This window comes from Antrostomus carolinensis, unplaced genomic scaffold, assembly GCF_000700745.2.
Source record: "Antrostomus carolinensis isolate BGI_N321 unplaced genomic scaffold, ASM70074v2 scaffold27772, whole genome shotgun sequence".
NCBI classification, from domain to species: domain Eukaryota; kingdom Metazoa; phylum Chordata; class Aves; order Caprimulgiformes; family Caprimulgidae; genus Antrostomus; species Antrostomus carolinensis.
The window spans coordinates 1-12,970 of NW_010302017.1; the positions used below are offsets into that span (position 1 = coordinate 1).

The window sequence follows — 12,970 nt, forward strand, 5'->3', positions numbered from 1 at the left end:
TATTCCAAGCCAATATATTTTAAATGTTGTGAAACTGATGTGGGTAAATAGAACTGTCTTTGCAGTAATATTTTATATTGGTTTTGTATCTTGTGTGCGGGTTTTTTTGCAGAACAATTTTTTTTTTTTTTTTGTCTTTTAACCTGTGGAACATGCTGGCAGCTTTCAACTTCTTGGACTGTTTTCCTGTTCCCCAAGTACTGAGAAGAAGATTCCACGTGTTTCATTTGAGAAGAGCAATTGAATCAGTAAAATCTTTCCTGAAGAACTTGCCATTAGAAGCCCAAAGATCAGAGTTGTATTCCTTACTCCCACATATGACAACTAGAAAAATAATTTAAGAGCTCTGTGAAATCAGTTGCTGCTTTTGTATCAGAGGCTTACTTTGAAGGTTGCTTGTATTTCTCTTAAGCAGTTGGTTTGCATTTTTCTGGGGTTTTTTTGACTTTTTTGCCTGGTGGTCTTGTGGGATGCACTTTTGAGATTAAGTTTGTATGAGAAGTTATGATCCTTTACAGAGCACTAGATGTGCAGACTTTGTCCCAACTGAGTAGTGAAGTGCAGTAGCAAGGGTTTATTAAGCTACTTGGCTTTTTTGTTTGCTTGCTTATTTTTCGTTATTAGTGCTGTACTAGACCTGTTGCAGTAATGCTTTTGTTGCTACGTCACATGTCACCTGTGACATTGGCAGTGCTGCTGAATCAGGCTTTGGTATTCCTGACTGTTCTTCATTATCCCCAGTGAGAAGTTCTGCTGGCCCCTGTCTTGTTTGAGAAACCATTGAGATGTATTAAATTTGTAGGTCCCTTGTCACAGGTCCATCCATGATCAGAGATGCTTTTTCTTTTTTATTTTTGTTCCATATTAGGAAAGCTAGCTTATGTGAAAAATACAGATTTGTTAAAACAAGCTATTTTTTTTGCTTGTTGATATGTGGTTAAGACCCTTTCTCCAGTAATTACTGTCTGTGTAATTCTTTTGTTAGGTATTTATTGCACAGTCAAGAGCTTCTGGAAGCCACAGAGATGTTGAAGATGAGGAGCTTACACGAATCTTTGTTATGATACCAAAATCCTATACAGAGGAAGATTTGCGAGAGAAGTTTAAGGTACTGATTCGCTATTTGTTAGTTTTTATTTTAAATTGTCTTTTCCTAATTTATGAGAAGGGTTTAACACGTGGAACTTTAATGCCTTTTCAAATACTGTAAATTAATACCCTTTTTAATTGTTCTAGATGTATGGAGACATTGAATATTGCAGCATTATTAAAAACAAGACTACTGGAGAAAGTAAAGGTTTGGGCTATGTGAGATATTTAAAACCGTCGCAAGCTGCCCGAGCAATTGAAGAGTGTGATCGAAGTAAGAATCTGACTAAATTCTTCCAAGTTTTTCACAATAAGTGCATATCATCATTAGTGTACCTTTTGATTTTTAATTTTGTTTGCAGGTAAATTATTTATGATGTAAATGCATCTTGAGAGAAAGTTGTATTTCAAATAAAAAGCAGTATTAATAATGTTCATTGAAAACAGTCACCTAATTACATTATTGCAGGACCAAACTGCAAGTAAAATCAGTGAAAAGTATTTGTAAATGAATACAGAGTTTTCTTTCATGTTTTATTATTGGTCTGTAACCCTGACTTCATACACAGGAAAACCTTATTGTACTGTATCCCTGGGAATATGCATTTTTAGTCAAATGTATTAAATATAAAATTAATTTTTATATAAAAATGTATTTGATAATCCATAGAGATTCTGTTGTGGTTACATTTGTTTAAGAACAAATTCATCCAGACTGAAGTTTGTTTGTTTTTATTTTATGCCATGAATGAAAGACTTTGTATGCTTTATGCCAACCATCTGTCATTTATGCTGTAGTACCAATGTTAACGACTTTTAGTGAGTCCAGTGGTAGGCCACCAGGGTGGTCAGGGGCTGAAGCACATGGGGTATTGCTCATCCAGGAGAAGAAAGGCTTTTGGGGGTACCTAATAGCAGCTTTCCAATCCAACCTCCTGTTCAATGTTCAATAACCACACATACGAAACAACTTAGCGTGTAAATGTGGTTGATTTTTTTGTTCTTGTATGCTTTTTCCCCCCATTAATATGCATAGTAGTTCTACATCATATCTATCGTAAGTGCTTCTACAAAAAACTATAACAATTCTTGCACAGAAATATGATTCCAAGACTACTTAGCAGTTAAATTTTATTTCCTTTCTGCTGTGAAGTTAAAATGAAGTTAGTTGCATAGCCTGAGAATAATGCCTAATTTTTTAATGAAAGCAAAACCTAAATCAGTGCAAAACACACATAAACTGCTGCTATAGCATGGAAGTTCAGGTGATTGCCTCTGGAACATATCTGAATCCTGCCAAGTATCACAGAATGGTCGAGGCTATAAGGTTGCCTCTGGAGGTCATCTTGCCCAACCCCCCTGCTCTTGCAGGGTCACCTGGGCACAATGGTTGCCCAGGACTATGTCTAGATAGCTTTTGAATATCTCCAAGGATAGAGACTCCACAACCTCCCTGGGCAACCTGTGCCGGTGCTCAGTTACCCTCACAGCAAGTAGGCTCTGTTGTGCTTAATTTGTGACTAGAAGTAGTTCTATGTGGAAGTTGTTAACTTTCACACAATTATTATGGCAGACTTCGAGAGTTACAGATTAGTTATTTACCTAAAACCAGCACTTACTGAGTTTTCTGAATAGTATGTTTCTAAATACAGTACTTGAAGAATGCAGATCTGGTCAGGTAATTCAGACGTGCTCAAGTGTTCCTATATGTATGCTCCTTTCTTTCAGGCTACAGGGCCATATTGGCTGAACCTAAAAATAAGTCATCTGAGTCCTTTGAACATGATTATTATAGTAATAACACCAGGCAAGAGCCAAGAGGAAATACACTTCCATTCTGTAAGTCACAGTTTTTTATGCTAAAAGTGATTTGTAGTCTCGAGTATGGTCAGAAAGCAAGAATGCTGTTTGGAAGAAGGGAAGCTAATGGAGGCTTAGGTCAACACTTAAACAGTAGATTGAGTGTTGGAGTAGAAATGAGCCAGGTATTTCATTTCTATATTTTTATGTCTCGCTTTGTTCTAGTTGGCCTGTTATTTGGGGACCTGCATTGGTGAAATAAACATATTGCCTTTAGTATGTAATTGACTTAGATTACTTTTAAAAGTTGAATGAAAAATGTGTATGAAATGAAGGCGTGCTAGTGTGATGACTTGAATTATTTCTTTTTATGTTGATATTGAGGTGGGCAGCCAGAGTTTTGTAGTTTTGAAAAAAGTGAGATCAGAATTCAAGAGTCAGTCTCCAAACGTCTGTCAGTGGTCTCACGGCTTCCCTTTATCCAAGAGCAGCTCTTTGCCCTCTTTGATCTAGTCCCAGGACTGGAATATTGTGATGTTCAGCGAGATCCTCATACCAATAGTGGTAAGTAAAAGTACAAAAAGATTTTTTTGTCTCTCTGTGAAGGGAACGTTTCTTAATTGTACTTCATTTCATTTGTATTGCAAAATACAATACACTTGGAAAGAATTAATGTTTCATGTTTCAATGGCTACTGCTGTCACTGATGCATAAACCCCAAAATTCACTTTTGTTTGAACCCCCGTTTACAAGGAACCTTAAATACCTTTATTTTCAGATAATAGAATCTCAAGAAGGACAGAATCAAAACCATGAGAAATGTTTTTTGGTCAAATGAAGTTAATAGCTTTCATCAGAATAAAAGGAGAAAAAGTTTTGAAAATTATTAGACATCTAGTTTTAATGTTCTCTAAACAGATCTTCTGAGTTTTCATCTTGAATTGGAGGGGGGGGGTGCGTGTGTCTGTGTAGAAACTGACATGAGTTAAATGGGATTAAATTGTTCCAAAATAAATAAAGTTTTGTATTGGAAGGATTGTTCTGGTTTCAGTCTTCTTGTAGTTTTGCTACTGCACAGGAAAATGTCGAAGAGCTCTCTTATCCAAGAAGCTTGAAATGGAAATGATTTGGAGAGTTAAAATGTAACTTTACACTATTTGAGATTCACTGTTGCTGGAATAATTGGGTGTTAACATGAAACTGCATATGTCTTTGTTTCTAATTCAGGGTTGGCAAAGACATGTTTTTACTTGCATGGCTTTATTACTGGCTTTTCAAGTTAACATAAATATAGCTGGTCTGTCACTAGTCAATTTCACCAAAGTTTTCTTCCCAGATGCTCCTGATCTTGCTATTATGTACTGTGTGGTAAAAAGACACAAGAATTTTGTGTCATGCATGACTAATGCACAGTTTAATCATATTGCTTTATCTGAGTGTAGTTTGTTCTTAGGATTTACCTGAATCATACTGAAGCCGTGTGCACTGTATTTGTAGGGTACGCTGTGATTCAGTACAGTACTGCTGCATCAGCTATATATGCCAAGTATAAATTACACGGGTTTGAATATCCTCCTGGAAATCGGTTAACTGTCATTTTCCTAGAAGATGGGAGTGATAGCTCAGAGTAAGTGCCAATACATAGAAAGTTGTTAGTTGTGTTCTGGACAGCAAAATTTAAAATAAATTTAAAAATATTTTTTAAACATAAGAAGTAACAGCAATGTCATTGTGATCTTGTTTCATACTTGTAGATAGTATTTTCTTAAATATAGAAAATTTTTTTAATGGTTTAGAATAAACCTTTTGAAACATTAGTCTTTAACAAATAAAATATTAAAATATATGTTCTTAAGATACATTGGAAAAATCTTGGATTTGGCAAGAATCTGTAAATGTCTCTAATATGTAACAAGGCTGGAATATGTTTTTATGAGGTTTTTGCATCAAAACCAGATTTATCTACTTGATCTCTTGGTTGTGTTTGCAAACTGCAAATAATAGTCTTATGAAGCACATATATAGAGTAAAACTTTGGGTGCTGAGGATCTGATGTCCTCACTGTATGGGGACTGTAAGACTTTACTTCTACCATCTCTAATCTGTTCTGTGATTTGAATGCCCATTACAAGTTGGAGCAGCTTAAGTATGCTCCTACAGTGCATATTTTTGCATGTTTTTATTCTAAAGGAGTCTAGTTCATGTCAAACCTATTCTGGGATGTGAATGAGGACAGAAAGGAGGGACAATGGGGAGATTCACTTCAGAAGTGCATGCCTGATTAAACTAAAAAAAAAAAAAAAAAAATTTAATTACAACCATTCTTCTTGCAAACAATTTCCTTTATTCTTCATCAGTTCCTATAGTTTCATGTTCCTACAGCATGGGCTGTGAATCTGTGCAAAAAGTGCAGTTGCTTTTTCTTACTCCCCAACAGAACAAAGTGAAATAACTGGACAATGAGAGCTGGAAGTAAACTTTCTGTGATAATATTCTGACTTCTGAATTGAATCTCTGTGCTCTTTATTGAAACGGGTGAAATTTTTCTGTCCCTTATGCCTCCTAGGCACTTTTCACAGAATATAGTGGTCTCTGGAGAGTTAATTTCCGCCCCCCCCCCCAAAAAAAACCCCCCCCCCATCCCCCATAGAATATTAAAAAAACCGAAGAGTATGGTATCTCTATATGTATAAATGTATGAGTGCTTTCAGTGAGTTGCAGCTAGCATGCATACTTTCAGATTGTTTAGTGTGTCATGAAAGCTTGGCTTGATTTTTGTTATGTATGTGAGTTTATGGATTTCCAGAGATACTTTCAAATGTACGTTAAAACTCTTGCTGAATTTAAGATCACTGTAAATGAGCTCTTTCTTTAAAATAGCTTATTATCACTTCTGCTTGCAGCCTCATCAGAAAAATGGCAACACAGCTGGTAACAGCACAGGTGTCATCAGTGTTGCGGAGTAACAATGCAATTGTTCAGCAGTATAGGACACCTCCTGTAAGTTAATATAATGGATACTGTTAATATTCTAAACTGTAAGAAACTTAAGATATGTCAATAAGGGGCACTGCTTATTTTGTTCTATAACTGTTTTAAATGCTACATTTTTAAGATCTGCCTCTGGTTGGTTTGTGCATTTTTATTCCCTGTAAAGTTGTCTGACCTTACTTGGATTTATTGTCCAATTTAATGAAATAACCAAAGTAAACAAATTAGTTGAGAACTGGTAGAGCCTGTTTATATACTGTGATAGGAACAAAAATTGTAAATGAAGTAAAATGACTTTTCCCCCCACCTCCATCAGTTAATTTATAGCTGTGCTTTTTTTCTCTGTCTCAGCAGGCATTTGGAGGAACTTCTGGCTCACAGTTACTTCAGCCCCAAACAGATGCCATACTTCCTCCACACAAAAAAAAAGTTCCACCTGACACTTCTGTGAAGGAAAGGCTTTTCATACTTTTTCATCCTCATCCTTTACCTGTAAATGTATTGGAGGATGTGTTCTGGTAAGACTCCATTTACAAATAAGTGTTCTCTAACAAAAAAACCCCAAACCCTTAAATGTTTAAAATAATTGTTGAAAATAAAAAAAAAAAGTTGTCATCATGAAAACTCTTTCCAGAAAAGACAGTGTACAGTGATCAATAAGTAATAAGTGATCAACAGGTAACAGTTGCTTTTTGAAACAAGTGTGTAATGACATTCACCTTGAAACATAGATGCAATGGCATCAGTATAGCCACTTTAGTACTGGTTAATGTAATATGAAGTAAAATTCTTTAACCAAAAAATGTAGTACTTCTTGTTCTTGTAGCCTAATTTATTTTGCATTTTCTTGCACATATTTCTATAAGGGACTTAAGTATTTTGATTAATTTCCACAGTAACTTAGGGGAGTAAGTATAGGGAGGTTTTTTTCTGTTATGTCCTGAGACGTTTTAATGGTTTGTATCTTACACTATTCCAACTGTCCTTTCACGTTACTTCCCTATGAAAAGCAAAGACTTGAGATACAATTTTTGCCATCTTCAAAACACATCTATAGTTCAGCTGTTCTCCAGTATTTTATATTACTTATTTTTAGTATACTCTTGAAGAAAAAGACATCATTTCCCTCTTCTGATAGCTGGCATTTGCAATAAATCTTTGGAAAACCAAAGTATTTTCAAAGCACCAGGAGGGGAAAAGAAACAATAAACACTTGTGTGGAATTTAAAACTGTACCCATTTGATATACTGGATTTTCTTAATCAGATGCTGGTGAAGAAAAAGGTTATGCTAGTCTTGACATCTGTATAACCTCAGTATGAAGCAAGCAGGCTTTATTTGTTTTTTGAAAGTGATTTTTAAGGAACTGTCCAGGAATCTCCTGAGGACTTGGAAATCTGGGCTTTTCCCTAAAGCTTTAGAGCTCACTTTCCGAGTCATTTCAGTGAGACCTTTTCGAAGTTGAATTACAACTGAGCGAGTTCATTTAAGTGAGATGCAAGTTTAACCTCTGAATTATCTGCTAGTTTGTGTGTGTGTGTGTTTTTTGGTTTGTTTGGGGTTTTTTGTTGTTTTGTTTTTGTGAGGTTTTTTGAGTGCCATTTACTGTTTGAGGACTATGGTATTGATTTGCTTTACATATTCTTTAAAATAAGATAAATCACTGGTGCTTGTGGTTCTCTTTTAATGTTCTGTAGAAAACATTGCCTATGAGCTTCTGGTTTTAATTCTGGAATTCTACATAAGTAAATATGAAAACTGGGAATTTTGGAGGAGAGCAGCACAAGAAAATGTAGCATACATATGAGAATATAATTTGTGCAGCTACCGAATCATATGTACTTCAGATTGGATAATAGCTGTCTATGTTGCAGCAAAACCTGTGAATTATTTCTTTGTTTGTTTGTTTGTTTTTCCCCTCCCTAGTCGTTTTGGACACTTGATAAAAGTTTACCTTGTGGCTGGAAAAAATGTGGGCTATGCAAAGTTTGCAGACAGAGCAAGTGCCAGTGATGCCATAACTGCGTTACACGGCAAGATTGTGAACGGTGTCAGGCTTAAAGTAAGGTTGGCAGACTCGCCTTCGGAAGAATCTAACAAACGTCAGAGAACTTACTGAGCAGGTGAGTACCCAGTCTGAGCTGTTTTTAAACTGAGGTTCAACTACTTGAAACGGAGATAGGCGAAGCATTTTTTAAGTTAGATATGAACATGTAAGGATAAACTTTTAATCTATTTTTAGCTAACAACTTGAAACTTAATTTGTGATACATGTGTGTATACATATGTATGTATATATGGGTGTGTGTATGCTTATTTATACACACATACACTTTCTTTTAGTAAAAATTATTTTTATATTTTTTGAACAAATATTCACTTTATGTACATAAGAATATAAATTAACATTGAAAAGAGAATGCAAAAATAAACAATGGAATTGAGATCAACTTGTGTGTGTCTTTATTTCATTAAAAACACATGTCTTCCCAATGGTGTTGGATAAAGATGCGGACTTCAGCCCTTGAAGGGCAGAAGAGGGAAGGGGTAAATAAAAAAGGACGTGGAAGGGAAGGTTGCCAAGTGAAACTGAAGGTTTGGGATATTTGGGTCATCTGGATTCTTAGGAATTGAGTGTAGTTGGAATATGTGGTAGTGAAGAAAACATTGCAGAGCCTGTTGTGAAGGACTGAGGTGTGTGTTTAAGAAAACTAGTTTGAGAATTTATTAGTTGATGCTTATGGCCTATGAAAGCTGTCTGAGCTCCTGTGAAGGTTTTATAGTGAAGTCTGTAGGGACCAAAGGGACCAAAATTCACTTTTTCTTTTAAAACATTGGTTTGATTCAAATTATTTCTTCTTTTTTTTTTTTTTTTAAACGTTAGGAGTATTACCAAAAGAGAAATATAGTTGGGGGAGGAAAGGCTAAGCCCTGTTTTCTACAAAATAACTCCCAGATATTACTGTAGCTTCCAAATAATTTCAGTAGCAGTGTTATCTTTACAGGGGACATGCAGTTTTGCTTAAACTTAGAAACATCACATGAAATTCTGACTCTCTTTGCATCGCTATTTTACTTCTAAGTTTCACTCCTTGCACCTTTCTTTGTGACCCGGGAGTTGCAAAGACCAAAAAAGATTTTGCCCACAATGTTCTTCTCCTTTTTTCCTAAGGACTTTTGTGTTGTTCTGTTGATAAGCAGCAGTGACTAAAGGTGGCCTTAGTCTTTATACACAACTCGCTTTTTTGAATTTGTCATTCTTTTTTCTGCATTGAATTGTAGCTAAAACTAATCTGAAACTTTTTTTTAATTGGCAGCCCTGAATCCAATTTTAAGTAACTTGTACCTGTGCTCTTATCTTTGTACAAAGGTTTTGTTTGTTATTAATATTACTTTTACTTCCACTACTAAAAGCCCATCCTCTTGGTCACTACAGGAAAAACTATGATGTAAAGTGTAATGTAATTCTAGGTCTGCCGTGACTACTTTTTACTAGAAAAGTGTAGATACGATATGCATCCAAAATTAGAAAGAAAATTTATCCATCCTTTTTGGCTTTTTTTTATTTTTAAGAAAGGTAAGACTGAAAAGACTGGGAAGTTCTCTTCTGATTGTTGAGCTAGAACTGATGGGTGGGGTTTTTTTTGTACACGCATACAAAAGCACACATTTTTCCAGTCTGATATTTGAGAAGAATCTCTTGAGATCTCCAGCTGGCAAAAGGTGCAGTTGGTCATCAAATGGGATTTTCAGAAGTCTAGAACTTTATATTTCAAATTATGTTCAAAAATTCTAATGTGTACCTACTACTGACTATTCAGAAAACTGAACTCCCTTATGATGTTGAGAGTAAGACGTACACACTTGCTGTTGTGCTGTTTTACCCAATTAGAAAACTGGAGAAATAAGGCCATGTTTGAAGAATAATCTTTTTACACATGCAAAATTGCAGCAGAGCTCTTTGTCCTTTCCTAGGTTTTTGCATTTCTGTAAATTTTCAAATCATAGAGTGCTGGTTTTAGTTTGTACAAAGATGGACATCCTAAATCTGTCTTGGACAGATTACCTGTAATTCTGGTGCAAATGACTGCTGAATATTTCCCCTCTGGTTAACCTTTCATCTGCTGTGTCTGTGCACTAACACAGGTAGAAGAACTTTATAAATTTACTGTGTTATATCCTGTGCATCAGGTTTCTGAGTCCCTTAGCAGGTTGTCTTTACATCTATCCCTTCTTAGGATCGACAGACAAAATTACTTGTGCTCTTTTTGTCCTTCAGTCAGTTTCTCAAATTCAAATGAAATGATACATAAAAAGAAAGATTCCATCTGTGCTCCTTTGTCCCTTTAAATCAGGCTTACCACTGTATGACTCTACATTGGACTGACTGATGAACAAGTTTTGCAGTAGCTTAGAGACTTATATTTTGCTTTTAGTTAAAGCTTTAAATTGTGCATGTGAAAGTGGATGGAATTTTCTCTTCCTCTGAAATAGCACTTTTTTTCTTTTTTTTTTTTTTTTTTTTAAATGCAAGAGTGTTAACTTTTGTGCTTTTTTAATTTTAGCTGGAGGATATTATCTTCTTAGCTAAAACTTCTGAGTTTTCAGTTAAGGAAGTAATTGCCTCTTAAAAAAAATCCTTTCTAGAGTCCTGTTGTATTGCTTGCCTCTTATCTCTAACAAGGTGACTGGATTTCTGTAACAGTCCTTTCTGTACAAGGTTCTCAGATTAAAATCTATGATAACATATGTTAATTCAATGTAATCTATATGAAAATAAATTTAATTCAATTAAATAATTCAATTTAAGTCAAATATTTATTATTTCAATGCAGTTTTTATTTTAATTCTTGGAAGTTTTTTTTCCCCAATAATATTTTTCTTATGTAGATCATGGTTTTTTTAAAATACAATTTACGAAATTCTTTCTTAAAAATGTTTCACGACAATAGTATGCTACTGATAATGCTCTTGCAATGTAAGTTTCTGATCATAAGGACTGTCAGTTGTCTTACAACAACCTTTGATTGTCAGGAGAATTTGAATACATGTGTATTAATATTCCAAATGAATCCATCTAATGAGTTTTGCAGGCTCTGGCTCTCCTATAAGTCAATGAAAATTCATTTGTTTATATGAGTAGTTAGAGAACCTTATTGGTCTGTATTTCCATCATTTCTCTGCTACTTTTAAGTTCTAATGTAGGTTTGTTGCAGGTGGTATCAGTTAAAATAAACTCCGGAGTTAAAAAAAAAATAAATTATATTTTGTATTGATAACATGCTGCAGAAAACTTGCTCACTTTCGTGCACTGCTCAGAAAAAGGTACTTCTTCAAAAGCTAGAGAAGCATATATAAAATTTTTATATTCTTCTAAATATGTCAAAAGTCTTATTTATATGCTGTTGTAACAATTATGGTTTTTATCTAGTAAAATAAAAATAGATATGTTGCTTTTTGATACTATTTTTGTACTTGTGTTTTTTCTACAGAAACTAAATAATGACATGACCTTCAGCTAGCTGACTGACTGACTGAAAACGTGACTAGACATGGTTCCTGTGGACAGTGACAGCTTTTTTTTTTTTTTGTTACTTAGTTGATCTCTCTATATATGGTACTTGCTGGCTTTGAAAATGCAGACACGCAGTTTTGAAAATTATCTAGGTATTAAAAATTGTAAACTGGTGGTTGTTCTTGTAGTAGTCTATAGTCTTGTATTACAAAAATATGTATTTTGTTTAACTAAATTCCTCCTCTAAGATGAAAATTGCAATCATGGGGGGAAGTAAAGGAGTCAGCATTTTGTGGCTTGACTGGTTAATTGGAAATGATTCAGATTATAACTGTTAAAATAGAAGACATTTTTTGTGGTCTGAACTGCATTGAAAACTGAAGTACAGCACTAAATTCAAAGAAAATGAAATAACTGTTTCAAAAACTGCTGGTAAACCTGACATTATTAAGCTAGATTCAAGAATAGCTGTGATCAAGAAAATGATCAAGTACATTCTTAAATATTTTGTTGATTTGGGCCAAAAGTATTCATTATGGTTTATATGCTGTTTAGTGAAAAGGACATTTGACTGTGGGTCAGACTACCAGAGCTGCTTATATTTATCCTTTCTTATCCTGAGGTCTTTTGGTTGTAACTGTGGGGGAAGTATGGAGTTTTCTGGGGGTGAGATTTTTTTGGTCTGTTTTGGTTTTTTTTTTTCTTTTGTTATTTTGTTTCGGTTTTTTTAGAAAGCTTTTACTGCATATGTTGTTTAAGTAAAAATTGAATAATTCAGCATTTCAGCAGGCTGAAGAGGATTTCTGTGTTGATGAAGAGTAAATGAAGATAGCTTGAATAAGTATTTGCACAGATATTTTCAAATGCCAAATACTGTTCTGTTTATTCCTGAATCCTGCTTGTTGAATTGAAAATATCCTGGATATTAAAATAATTTATACAGTTAAAATTGATAACTTCTAGTTGTATGCACACTAGGGGATAAGCACAGTCTTGGATACATCTTGCTTTCCAAAGTCTCTAATCCTGGTCCCTTGATCACTTGTGTGGGGAGAGACAGAGGAGCATCCTGTAACTTCCCCTGTCTCTGAGCACCTTCAGAAAGCCTTCCTTCCAAAGAAATCCCTAGCCCACAGAAAGCAGGGGTGAGGAAGCAGGTCTTAATCCCTTAGTTACCAGGCATGGGATAGTGAACTGGGTTTCAGAGCAGACATACTCAGTGTATAGAATTGTAATGTGATGGGCAAGTTACTGACCTTGATAAGGGGGATTGAGTCACAGGGGAGACAGGGTGAATGGCAGCCCATAGTGGATCTTGATAGTGGGGCTTATTTATCAACCAGCAAGATCTGAGCTTTTATCCTGCGCTACAATTTCACGCACTTACCTGCTTTTCTCCCCTCCCCACCAGCAGTGTTAGGTTTGCATAGCCTCACATTCCCTTCGTGGCTGGGAGATCGCCGCTGTCAGGAGCGTTGGGCAGAAGGTTGTGTTTGTGCTGTGCAGCTCAATCACTAGCTGTGACCTCAGTCACTAGCCTCATGTACCACAGGCCAGTGTCCCTGGCAAATGCCT

At 35.3% G+C, this 12,970-nt stretch overlaps 1 protein-coding gene across 1 annotated transcript; it reads left to right on the plus strand.

The window, feature by feature from the left end:
• Nucleotides 1–985: 985 nt before the first annotated feature.
• RBM45 (RNA binding motif protein 45) lies at nt 986–8,081 on the plus strand (the record flags this gene model as incomplete). The annotated part of the gene is made up of 8 exons (XM_010163689.1): nt 986–1,108; nt 1,237–1,363; nt 2,818–2,928; nt 3,274–3,453; nt 4,387–4,516; nt 5,793–5,889; nt 6,232–6,398; nt 7,807–8,081. Coding segments are annotated over 8 exons (1,128 nt in total), but the record flags the coding sequence as incomplete, so codon positions are not given.
• Between the last annotated feature and the right edge of the window lie 4,889 nt (nt 8,082–12,970).